Source organism: Myodes glareolus, chromosome 21 (assembly GCF_982192425.1).
Source record: "Myodes glareolus chromosome 21, mMyoGla1.1, whole genome shotgun sequence".
Taxonomy (NCBI): Eukaryota; Metazoa; Chordata; class Mammalia; order Rodentia; family Cricetidae; genus Myodes; species Myodes glareolus.
In genome coordinates this window covers 6032716-6045915 of record NC_142046.1, presented here as the reverse complement: position 1 = coordinate 6045915, position 13200 = coordinate 6032716, and the positions used below count along the sequence as shown (strand labels likewise).

At 37.0% G+C, this 13200-nt stretch overlaps 1 protein-coding gene and 1 non-coding gene across 6 annotated transcripts in view; both read left to right on the top strand.

Annotated features, from left to right (window-relative positions):
• Nucleotides 1-13200, top strand: part of Rc3h2 (ring finger and CCCH-type domains 2) — a 52714-nt gene that overhangs the window by 21493 nt on the left and 18021 nt on the right. For all 5 annotated transcript variants that reach the window (XM_048429196.3, XM_048429197.3, XM_048429195.3 and 2 more), the window contains 5 exons: nt 1518-1718; nt 2301-2433; nt 2557-2675; nt 4008-4120; nt 10693-11001. In XM_048429196.3, the coding sequence (XP_048285153.1) occupies nt 1518-1718; nt 2301-2433; nt 2557-2675; nt 4008-4120; nt 10693-11001 (875 nt within the window). The remainder of the gene's footprint in view (nt 1-1517; nt 1719-2300; nt 2434-2556; nt 2676-4007; nt 4121-10692; nt 11002-13200) is intronic.
• On the top strand, nt 2099-2209 carry LOC125397072 (small nucleolar RNA SNORD90). The gene has a single exon (XR_007230981.1). It is a non-coding gene; the product is annotated as a small nucleolar RNA SNORD90 (small nucleolar RNA).

The window sequence follows — 13200 nt, the reverse complement described above, 5'->3', positions numbered from 1 at the left end:
ACCACAGAGGTACTCTGGAGCTTTTTCTTTCACCAGTGAGGAAAACAAAGTTGTGTTTGTTTGTGATAAGGTATTTTTGATTCTGTTTTTCAAGACAGGGTTTCTGTGTAGCTTTGGAGCCTGTCCTGGAACTCGCTCTGTAGACCAGGCTGGCCTTGAACTCACAGAGATCCTCCTGCCTCTGCCTCCTGAGTGCTGGGATTAAAGGCGTTTATAACTACCATGACTGTCCTAGAAATTGCTTTGTAGACCAGGTTGCTCTCAAACTCATGAAGATCCACTTGCCTCCCTAGAGCTGATTTAAGGTGTGTGCCAACACTGCATGGTTGTGACAGGGTCTTAGTGCAGGCCAAACTTGTACTCATGATTCTTCTGTTTGAGCTTCTTAAATGCTGATATTTTAGGCGTGTACCCTCATGCCCAGCAGGAAAAGTTGAGTTTTGAATAGATCAAATGGTTTGTCTAGACTGAGTCTCAGAATTTGGTGTGGTATTATGTGCTTTGAATCTTAAATCCCAGAGCCCGTACAGTGAGATGAATAGAAGGTGAAAGGAAATTTTCCCAGAACCTCACTCCCAAGGTTGTTCTCTGACTTGTATATACACACACACACACATACACACACACACACACACACACACACACACACACACACGTAGAGAAAGAGACAAAGATTTTAAGAGAATCCAAAAACAAAAACAAGCACTCATTCTCATTCTGCACAAAACTGTTCTAGGTAAAAAAGACAATCTGAACCTTAGAAACAGGACTCTACTTTCTTAAACTGCAATATCTCATTTCTCAAAGAACCACAGTAAATAATGCTCCAAGTAAGTCTACTCCAACCATATTAGAAAGATGCTATGCACTCAGCCCTGATCCTCCCCAAATAAGAAAGCAGGACTCTTTTTCACTAAAACAGCAAAATACAACTTTCTGAGCAATGAAAATGTTTTTTAAAGACATGTACGTGATGATAGCACATCTGTAAAATATTGTAGTAATTTTTCATTCAGGATTTAATACCTGATTTACCATCTTTTTTAAGGCTATTTGAGTTTTCTGTGCCCTTTTTTCATTCATGTTTCTGCTTTACCTTTTTTTTTCTTTTTGAATTTTCTCCCTTTTCCTAAAGAAATCTTACTTTTCATGATGTAGATCACATAGGCTTCAGCCAACAGAAAAACCTTTTCTGAACAATTTTCTTCTGTTAATTGTCATTTTTAATTGCCTTTTGTTCATGTTGCTATGGAGCCTATAATAACACCATTATTATAATTTCCTTTTTCTAAGTCTGTCTTCCCTGTCAAATGCTGATGACATTAAAGACAAGAACTGAATACATGGTTACGTAGTTTCTGTTTTGTTCTGAAGAGGATTTGTGTTGTCATTTTCTGCTTTGGTGTATGGTATATATCCCCTTTTACCCCAACTCTCACACCCAAAGTAAATGAGTTGGTTAAGGGGAAAGAGCAGGCCAGTTCTAATGAGTTTGATTTTTTTTCCTTCATTTTTAGGTTACTAAAAGGGATGAAGACTCTTCCCTGATGCAGCTAAAAGAGGAATTTCGGAGTTATGAGGCACTGCGCAGAGAACATGATGCCCAAATTGTTCACATTGCCATGGAAGCAGGACTCCGTATTTCACCTGAGCAGTGGTCCTCACTGCTGTATGGGGACTTGGCTCATAAATCACACATGCAATCTATCATTGATAAGGTTTGTGAAATTAGAGGTTTATATCCTTTCTGTTTCACAGAGTACTGTAGCACATACACTCCTCTTTTTACAACTTACTATGCCCATCTGACCCAGATATTCATTTCACAGCTCTAACTTAGTGAAGATGATAATTTAGCATTGTACACTTTGGGCTTTGTGATGTATTGGCTTTTACCCTCATGCTTATGTGGCTTACTGAGAGTTGTAGCCTGGTGCCATTGTACCACGATGTGAATACTGTACTTTATATCACTCACCTGGGAAAACTTAAATGTAAAATATGAAATATTTTCTACTGAATATGTTTTGCTTTTGTAGTGTTGTAAGGTTGAAAACTTTTATCTACATTCTGGCCCTAGAGAGCTAGCATAGCTGATAAATATGTTTTCTAAGTGTCTAGTGATGAGTTTCATAGGGCAGATTCTGAGGTGAAAATTTAATTCATCATTGATCGTCCTGTTATGAAAACTGAAGACACTTGAAAACCTATGGAGAAAGGTGATTTATTGGAAAGCATTTGAATATAGAATTTGAATTCTAAAATTTCGAGTAAAAATCATTCTCTTTTCTGTTTGTTAGCTACAGTCTCCAGAATCATTTGCAAAGAGTGTCCAAGAATTGACAATTGTTTTGCAACGAACAGGTGATCCAGCTAATTTAAATAGACTGAGGCCTCATTTAGAACTTCTTGCAAACATAGACCCTAATCCAGGTATGTGGGAAAATGCACCAGTGCTTCTACTTTATGAAACTCTGATGTAAATAGTACAATGGAATGACTGTTAATATGTTGTCTCCTCCAACTCCCACCCCATCCCTTTGGCTCTTAATTTAGATGCTGTTTCTCCAACTTGGGAACAACTGGAAAATGCAATGGTAGCTGTTAAAACAGTGGTTCATGGTCTTGTGGACTTCATACAAAACTATAGTAGAAAAGGCCACGAGACACCCCAGGTAAGATGATTTATTACACTTTAACCACTGCTGTGTCTAACACAGTTTCATCCTGAACATACGAACAATTTGATTAGCTAATAGGCTCCTTATATAACCTTTTCCTCTTAGGCGTTGTGTGTGCAGAAGGGGAATGTGCATGTGTGTATGCTTGTGTGGTATACAGGCATTGAACCCAGGGCTTCATACCTGACAGGTTTGGCTACAAGTCTGACGTCGATTGGCATACCCATCCTTCTTGAAAACTTTTATTTTGTACTTTTGGGGGGAAAAATCGCTTTTTATTGTACTTGATTAGCTTTTCAGTGTATAATGAGTTTAGACGGGCATTTTGGATGTGAATTTTCTGAATTGCAATGTTTTTGACCAAATGTAGCTCATTGAGCCCTTCAGACATTTTGTCTAGTTCTTTTCTTTTCTTTTCTTTTTTTTTTGTCAGAAAGTTTTTTCTCCTTTGTTCTCTCAAGTGAATTTCTGTTTTATAACGTACATGGAATTTGAAATTCCCCAATGTTTTTAGTGTACTTTAGAAAGGGAAATTAAAATATAATCCCTTATCCAAATTCATTTGTTGAGTTGTTTTAGGATACTTTCTATGTCCAATGTTTTGCATATTTTATTTCTAATCCTAATAACTAATTGGAGGGTAATTTCTGTTGCGAAGCTGAAATTTAAAGGGTTTAGATATTGAAGGGTGTGCTCTCTGTATCTGACAGAGGTAGGGTCAGAAGTACTCCAAAATCTGTTAACTTTATATTCTTCTATCCATATTTTATTTAGAAAATACTGTAACATTCTGTTGTCGACTGAATGATGAATGCTTTATCTTAAGAACAACTTCTTAGATTTTGATGCACAATATAACAGTTAAGATTTATTTTCTTATCTTCCATCATTGTTTACCTATGAATAGAGTTGTGCATACAAGTCCACTAATGAAGTGATAATTTTCATCACCTTTTTCTGGGAGGATTTTAAATAGGTAAAGATCATAGTCTGCCATTTTTAAGTGCTTTTAAAATTATTTCATTTTGTCACAATTTTTTAGATGATAATAAATTGAGAAATATTTTCAATGAAAATTACATTACCTAAGAAATAAATAGATGTATATTTGAATCAATTTCAGCTAACCTTTGGAAAGAAGGTCTAAAAGGTCCCTCAGGGGTGTCAGTCACTCTCACAGTGGGATTTGATGGGATAGAACTTGTTTTGGCATGAGAGTTCCTCTCTGATGCAAAAAAGTCTTAAGGGTGGTATAATCATTAAGTTCTGGAGTCTAGAGAGTGAATAGTAACTGATATCTTCTCTCTTCCATGCTTATTGGTATAGCCTCAGCCAAACAGCAAGTACAAAACTAGCATGTGCCGAGATTTGCGACAACAAGGGGGTTGTCCACGAGGAACAAATTGTACATTTGCCCATTCTCAGGAAGAACTTGAAAAGTAAGTCTGGAGAAATGTCTTTCATACAGGGTCATTCATTGAGGGAGTGCTGTATGCAGTGTTAACTTTTGTGATGTTTCAGAGATACAAGTAAATGTGAATTGCAAAGTAGCCATTTTTTAACCCATGAGAGGATTGAACTATGAATAGATTAGCATTAAAAGGTTATATTTGAGGGGAATAAAGGTCATATGTAGAAACTTTAATAACTGGAATCCCTGTTTCTTTCACTTGTGTAGAATGAAAGTAATATTTCCTTTATCTTATTTGCTCAGGTTCAGTTGAACATAGCAAAATATCACAGAAAATGTAGAATTTTTTTCTGACTTTTACTCTTTTAACATTTTTACATTTTACTTTTAACATTTTTCTGTAAGTTACTGAGTGGAAAAAAAAGAAATATAATAGATATCAAATGTAGGTAGGTTTGTGGAGAACATCTATTGTTGATAAAAAAGGGGAGCATAGCCAGAGGCAAGGACATCTGGGAGACACCAGAGCAAACAAGCTGGGCCACTTGAGGGCAGTCAGAGTAGGGGCAGGAGACCAAGAGGCCAGGAGGGTAAAGGATAGACCAAAAGCACTGGATAACAAAAATGGCTGGATTACATAGAGAGGGGTATGCCACCATAAGGTAGGGACTGAGACTGAGGGCTGCTGGGAGAGCCTGGCAGTTAGGTCTGCTTTGATGTGCTAAATAGGCACCTCAGTTAGCCATTTGTCCTGGGTTTGAGACCTAACAGTTACTATTTCTTTGTCTTATTTACTTTGGACCCAGAAGTAAATATATAAGAGTTTTCATCAAAACTCACCAAAAAAGTGATCCTAGGTTTTCTGTTAAATAACTGGTATTTTACCATCTCTTAGTATGCATCTATATTTTGTTTGTAGACATTTTATACTCAATGAGCTAATTGTCTCCTGATGTTCCCTTGTCTTTTTTCTATTGGATTTTGCCTATTAAACTAGTTATGCAGGGCATGGTTTGGAAATCTCCTTTGTCAGCAATCTTCCTGCATCTCTTTTTTTATATACATTTTTATTGATATTTATTGAGCTCTACATTTTTCTCTGCTCCCCTCCCTGTCTCTCCCCTTCCCCAAGGTCCCCATGCTCCCAATTTACTCAGGAGATCTTGTCTTTCTGCTTTCTGCTTCCCATGTAGATTAGATCCATGTAAGTCTCTCTTAGTGTCCTCATTGTTGTCTAAGTTCTCTGGGATTGTGGTTTGTAGGCTGGCTTTCTTTGCTTTATGTTTAAAAACCACCTATGAGTGAGTACATGTGATAATTGTCTTTCTGTGTCTGGGTTACCTCACTCAAAATAATGTTTTCTAGTTACATCCATTTTCCTGCGAAATTCAAGCTGTAGTTATTTTTTTTCTGCTGTGTAATATTCCATTGTGTGAATGTACAACATTTTTCTTAGCCTTTGATCGAGGGGCATTTTTAGGTTGTTTCCGGGTTCTGGCTATGACAAACAAAGCTGCTATGAACATAGTTGAGCATATGTCCTTATGGCACAATTGGGTATCCTTTGGATGTATACCCAAAAGTGGTATTTTTGGGGCTTGAGGAAGGTTGTCTCCTAATTTTCTGAGAAATCACCACACTGACATCCAAAGGGGCTGTACCAGCTTGCATTCCCACCAGCAGTGCAGAAGTGTTCCCTTTTCCCCACAACCTCCTCAGCAGAAGTAGTCATCAGTGGTTTTGATCTTGGCCATTCTTACAGGTGTAAGATGGAATCTCAGAGTTGTTTTGATTTGCATTTCTCTGATGACTAAGGATGTTGAACATTTCCTTAAGTGCCTTTCAGCCATTTTGGATTCCTCTGTTGAGAGTTCTCTGTTTAGGTCTGTACTCCATTTTTTTTTATTGGATTATGTGTTCTTTTGGTGTCCAATTTCTTGCGTTCTTTGTATATTTTGGAGATCAGACCTCTGTCTGATGTGGGGTTAGTGATGATCTTTTCCCATTATGTAGGCTGTCATTTTGTCTTGTCCTTTGCTTTACAGAGCTTTTCAGTTTCAGGAGGTCCCATTTATTAATTGTTTCTCTCAGTGTCTGTGCTGCTGGGGTTATATTTAGGAAGTAGTTCCCTGTACTCATCTATGTTCTTTTACGAGGCTTGGTTACTTTTATTTTGTAATACCCATGCTGCTTGCTCTATGTTCCCTGATGTCTCCAGGTACCCTGATGTCTCCACCCTTTTTTTCCAGTGTCATCCGTGCCCGAAATCCTGCCTAGCTATTGTCCATTCAGCTTTTTTTAAAAAATTTACTTATTTTATGTGTATGACTGCTCTGTCTGCATGTACACCTTTATTCCAGAAGGGGTCATTATATCCCACTGTAGATTGTTGTATGCCTCCATGTGGTTGCTGAGAATTGGACTCAGGACCTCTGAAAGAGAAGTCAGTGCTCTTAACTGCTGAGCCCTCCATCTCACCAGCCCATCAACTTTTTATTAAACCAGAGTGACAAATCTTCACGGTGTGCAAAAAGATTATTTCACAACATTATGATCTTCTAAATTTCTACCAAAATGGCCTATTAACCTCTGTTTACAGTGTTTTAGGAATTTCCTAGACCAAAGCTACAAACTTTTCCATAATCTTGCTATAAACTAGTTTTAAAGGTCTTTACCTTTAAACCATATGATCAGGCTTATATCAACCATCTCAATTTTTTTTATGTTTTCTAGTTACTATAATAAAATACTAATAAATACAATTTATGGAAGGAAGGGACTCTTCTGGCTCACAGTTTCAGGTTACAATTCATCATGATGGGGAAGTCATAGTGGCAGGCAACTGTTCACTTTGCATCTACAGTCAGGAATCAAAGAACAATGAATCTCACTTCTTTTTATTTAGTCCTGAATCCCTGACTGTGTAATAATGCCACCTACAGTTGGGTGTATCTTCCCACCCAAGTTTAGAAACTTTATCACAGTTGTAACCAGAAACTTGTCTCCTTGGTGATTCTGGGTCCTGCAAAGTTGACAATACTAACCATCACCCCACTATATGCATTTGTTTTACTCTTTCTTCTTGTACATTTTCCCTTCTAGCTATGTTTAGTCATACTCAGGTGTCATCTCTGTAGGTGTCCCTGATTTGCCTGAGCAGTATTGGCTCCTTCTGTCAGCATGTTGACAAAGCACTTGTATTAGTTTGTTTACTTCTGCTACAACAGAAACCCCAGTAGATAGTTTATAATGTAAAAAATGTATTTGGTTTACTATTTGTTGTTGTTGTTGTTGTTCTTCTTCTATTTTTGGTTTTTCAAGACAGGGTTTCTCAATAGCTGTGGAGCCAGTCCTGGAACTCACTCATGGAGACCAGGCTGGCCTCAAACTCACAGAGATCCACCTGCCTCTGTCTTCTGCGTGCTGGGGTTAAAGATGTGTGCCACTATCGCTTGGTGTATTTGGTTTACTGTTCTATAGATTGGAAATTCTAAGAATGAAGGGCCAAATCTGGTGAGAGCCTTCTTAAGCATCATCCCAGGTAGAAGGTAGAAGGGGAGAAAAAAATACGCATAAAAGAGAAAAAGAAAATGGGAATGAACCCTCCGCCTTTTATTAGGAGCCCATTCCCATGGTAATGGCATAAAGCCATTTTCCTACTAAGATTTTTGTTAATTTCACACAAACTGTTGTCATTTGAGAAGAGAAAATGTGTCTACCACATTGGCTCTCATGACTAAATCATTTGGGGGGGGGTCTCATTTCTTAATTCATTAAGGATTAAGATTCCAACCTTGAACTTAGAAGAACACATTGAAATCATAGCAGTGTTCTTTACATGGTTACTGTCACTAACAGTTATAAACTTGCTTTTTCTTAATTGTTCATTATTTCAATAATGGTATATTCAATAAAATACCTGTTTATTTTCATTGGACACCATTTATCGCTTGGGTTGTTCATTTTTATCTTTCTTGTCAGGGTGTCCAGTGAAGAAGCAGATAATCTACAGTTTGTTTCATATTTCCAGTTAGCCTCATTTTTTTGTATTGCTCTTCAAAAAAACAAAAAGGGGTCATAAAAGGGTTATAAAAAAATCTCTTAATTGTATCAGATTGTCTTTTTAAAATTATATGTTGCTGCTTCACTGATTCTTGTGTGTGTGTGTGTGTATAATTATTATGTTTATGTGCATATTTGTGTGTTTGTGGTGGTCCATGTCCCTGTATTTGTATGCATGCAGACCTCAGTTATCAGAGGATATGACATTTATACAGTCACCTGCCTGAAGTTACAGTACAAAAGAGAAATAAAAAATATTTAGAGAAGTGAAGTCTTTTAGAAAGCAGATAGGCTTGAGGCATCAAGCACAAGTAAATTCACTTTAGGAACTGGAACTCTGCTTTTTGTCTTATAAAGAATATACTGTTATAGATACAGGAAGCTAGTGGAATTAGTGATAGTTCTTTTATGTCATATTTTCTCTATTAACAAGGATGCGGTATTGTCAGGTTTGGGGGAGCTGTGGAAAGAAACAGAATGTTAAAGATGAGAAAGTAAAGTTAGGAAAGACGTACATCAGTGAATTGCTTAGTGATTTTAAATATTCAAATTTTGAAGGTCTTTGCAATGTGATTGTACCCCTTCCCCCCACACACACATTTGGCTAGTTGTTTGTGAATAATTACAGAGCTGAATTTTGTCAGATAAGTTTTGTAAGGGGGACTATTTCCTATACATCCTATGGCTAGAGAGTCAAAGGTACTTAAAAGGGAAGTGGTAGTGTCTGGTAGTAGAGTGTAAAATGAGAGAGGCAGTACTTGAAGGTGCTCATGAGTGGCTTAAAAAGAATTGGCTGTTTCAAATATAAGAGTTAGTTTGTAAGTCCATGGCTTTAGTAACCAGGAGACCAGTGCATACACCTTCTTTTCACTGATTTGACACATTTTATTATGGTTTTATTTTTCCCTCTTTTTAGAGGAAAACAACATTTTATTGCTTATTTGAACAATCTTAAGAACGTAGACTTACAGGGCTGGAAAGATGGATTATTAGTTAAAAGCACTCGTTCCATAATCATGAGGACCTGTGTTTGGATCTCAGCACCAGTGTAACAAGCTAGGTATCCCCCACAACTGCCTGTACCCCAACTTTAAGGAGGGTTGGAAGTGATAGAGTATGGCTCAGGCCTGCTGCCTAACATCCTAGCTGAGACATGAGCGCACATACTTGTGTGTGCAGTACACTCAGACAGATATACATTTTAAAGATAGAGGATATGTACTTGACTTTTGAAGTTGGAAAGCAAGGAGTAACTGGCCATTTTCTTTAAGAAATTTGAAGAATAGAATGAAGATATTTCAGAGAACATACTGAGAAAAACAGGAATTCCTTACCCCTTGATGGTAACAGTTTGCTTTCTGTAGTATACATCTGCTCATTCTCGTGAGCCACTGACCCCTGTGTCTAAATGGTATGTGAATTAGTCACTCACTATAAGCGTTGTTGACTCCCTGCTTTTTGTTTTTGCTGTTTTATTCTATTCCTTCATTATCTAGTCTTATCTCTGGGCACTCATTCTTTATTGTTTGTTTTTCTTCTAAATATGTATAATATAGGAAGTAAGGACCAGGACTAAGACAGTGTAATGATGAGAATTTTTTTTTAAAAAAAAATTTAAATAATGATTTTAGGTATTAAGGTGTTTGCATGTATTCTGTATACCACATGCATGCAGTATCTGCACAGGCCAGAAGAGGGCTGTAGATCTCCAGGAACTGGAGTTACAGTTGCCAGCTGCCATTGGGTCCTGAGAACTAAACCTAGGTCCTTTGAAAAAGCAGTCAATGATCTTTAACCCTCCAGCCATCTTTCTAGTCCCAGAATGAATTATACAAATAGAAAATTTTTTTTTCTTTAGTTTTTTTTTCAAGATAGGGTTTCTCTGTAGCTTTGGAACTTGACTTGGCACTTACTTTGTAGACCAGACTGACCCCAAAATCAAGGAGATCCTCCTGTCTCTGCCTTCCACATGCTGGGATTAAAGGTATGCACAATACTACCCAGCTATAAGTATTTTTATATGAACTACAAGATCATAATGTTGTGTATCCAGTCCTTATCAATAAATTAATATCAGAAAAATCTGTGATCTAGCTACTCTTTTTTTTGAACATAAACTCATTTAGGAATAATATAAAATTTCCATGTTTTGGTGTAAAGTTCAAAAATGAGTTTGAGTTTTTATTATTTCTTTATAATTACACTCTGCTTATATAATTTAATAACAGCAGAGAATGCATTCAACTCTTGAATATTTTCCTGTTCTGTTACTTTCAAGAATTTGGTGCTTTTTTGATACCACATAAAAATAGATGATTTTCAAACTTCACTCCTTCATAATGCTTCAAATGTTTGTGTACTTTGCTTGCTATATTAATTATATGTGTGTGTTACATGCATATGTGGCTTGTAGAGTATTTGTTATTTAGCTGAAGAAACTCTTCAAAGCTGTTTCCTTTTTAAGAAATATTTTCTTTTTGTACTTTTGAGATTAAAATTGGGAACAGCATTACAAATATGTTGATTGTTTTTAAACAGGTACCGATTAAGGAACAAAAAGATGAGTGCAACTGTAAGAACATTCCCTCTTCTGAATAAAGTTGGTATAAACAGCACTGTTACCACCACAGCTGGAAATGGCATTTCTGTCATAGGAAGTACTGAAACATCTGGGAAAATTGTTCCAAGTACAAATGGAATTTCAAATGCAGAAAACAGTGTTTCCCAGCTAATCCCACGAAGCACTGACAGTGCGCTAAGAACTCTGGAGACTGTGAAGAAAGTCGGGAAAGTTGGCACTAATGGACAGAACCCTGCTGGGCCCTCTTCAGAGTCTGTATCTGAAAAGTAGGTATTGAATAAAAATGATGGGTTTATTTCTCCCTTTTAGAAATGACCTCATTTTTTCATCCTGAGGTATAATAATTAGTTGAAATTTTATGCAGTTATTCATGTAATAAACTAAATACAAAGAAATTTGAAGGTTTTTCTTCCACATTGGATTTATTTATTTTTTTTGACCCAAATATTTCACCATCTTTCTACAAAAGTCTACTTGAATCTCATTTTCTGTTTGTTTGATTTTTAGCCCAGGTTGGTCTTAAACTGAAGCTCCTGGGCTAGGGATATAAGCTCAATGGTAGAGCACTTGCCTAACATGCATACAGTGCAGGCTTCAACTTCCAGCAAGTAAAACAATAAAAGCAAGCAGAAAACCCCATGATTCTCCTGCTTCAGCCTCCTGGGTACTGGGGTTGCAGGCATGCACAGCTCTACTTGTGACTTTGATAGGTTTCTTAAGTTTAGCAGTTCTAAACACAAACAACTCCAAAGACTTGTTTCAAATCTGTCCTTTCCCAGTTTCCCATTCTAGCAGTAGCAATGTAACTCACATCCTAGTTTCTCCAGCCCAGAGCCTTGATGTTGATAGTATGCTGGGTGAATTGCTTTCATGCTCCACATACAATATATTGTCACATCTGGTCATCAAATACTTGCAGTCTGCTCCCTTCTCTTCATCTCTGCATATGCCATGGACCATTGGATTTTTTTAAAACAGAACTTCTCTTGTGCAGCTCTTGCTGTTCTGGAACACACTTTGTAGACCAGGCTGACCTCAAACTCATAGAGATCCACTTGCCTCTGCCTCCCGAGTGCTGGGATTAAAAGTGTGTGCCACCATGCAGCAGAAATTTGAGTTCTAATCCTCACAAGGCAACTGAATAACTCTGCAAACTTGGAAAGTCACTTTAACTCTTGAGTTTTGTTTTCTTCAACTATATTAATGAGACTGGACCAGAATTAGGATTTCCATACTTTTTTTTTTCTTGAGTTTCAGCATCATGCTCTTCACATAGTAAACCTTTACTGACTTGATGTCATGGAGACTGTATAAGTTAAATATATTTTCAACTTGTATAGTTCAGTATGTAATGGGAAAATTCTTCATTAAAAGAATGATCTTCACTGTGGTGTATTTGAGAAAAGACAGATCAAAAATACTGACTACTTCATTCTAAGCTTTGTCACTGGCATTGTGACAAAAACGAAAGACCTGAAGAATAAACTTCTCTGCTTTTGAAGGACTCAGTGCTATACACAAATGAAACATATTAAAGGATAGGAGTATTCCATGTTCCTGATGTAGTATAAAAGTTTTAATGGGGGAACAATATGATGTAACTTTATTGGTAAATATGTGAAGTATTAGGGCTAGGCTTAGAGAACTGAAAGTTTGTGCTGGCGTTATAGCTCAATGGTAGAGTGCTTGCTTGCATGTACAATGCCCTAGATTTGATCCCTAGCACCAGATACTCATTTATGTATCTGAAGGTTTATGTTAACTGACAGATACTTAGAATAAGTATCCTGCTGCCAAGCCTGACAACTACCATTCAATCCCGGGACCTACAGTATTGTAAGGAGAGAATGTACTACAGTCTGTTCTTCTCCATGTGTGTACACATGCACACATGAGTAAATAAGACACAATAAAAAATTTAAAATGTAATTAAACTACTTATTCATTTAAATATATGAATTACCTAATACATTCCAAACATGCCCAACTGATGTCCTTATGAAAATGAGTCAGGGGGGCTGGAGAGATGGCTCAGAGGTTAAGAGCATTGCCTGCTCTTTCAAAGGTCCTGAGTTCAATTCCCAGCAACCACATGGTGGCTCACAACCATCTGTAATGGGGTCTGATTCTCTCCTCTGGCCCGTAGGCATACAGACAGAATATTGTATACATAATAAATAAATATTAAAAAAAAAAAGGAAATGAGTCAGATAAACCCCATCCTCTAAGAGTCCTCTCTAGTATAGTTTGGGTGTTAGATATATAAATAGTTCTATATGATACACTTTGAATGGTTTTGTATTATTGCAACACAGGAATATATGTGCTCAATTCTTCTGGGAGAGAGGTGTATGCAAAGCCTCTTGAATGTTGGAATTAAAATCATTTGCCACCACTGCCTGCTTGGTAAAAAAGCTTCTTAATGTGATTGGGTTGTAATACATTGAATTCCTACATATTTAAAG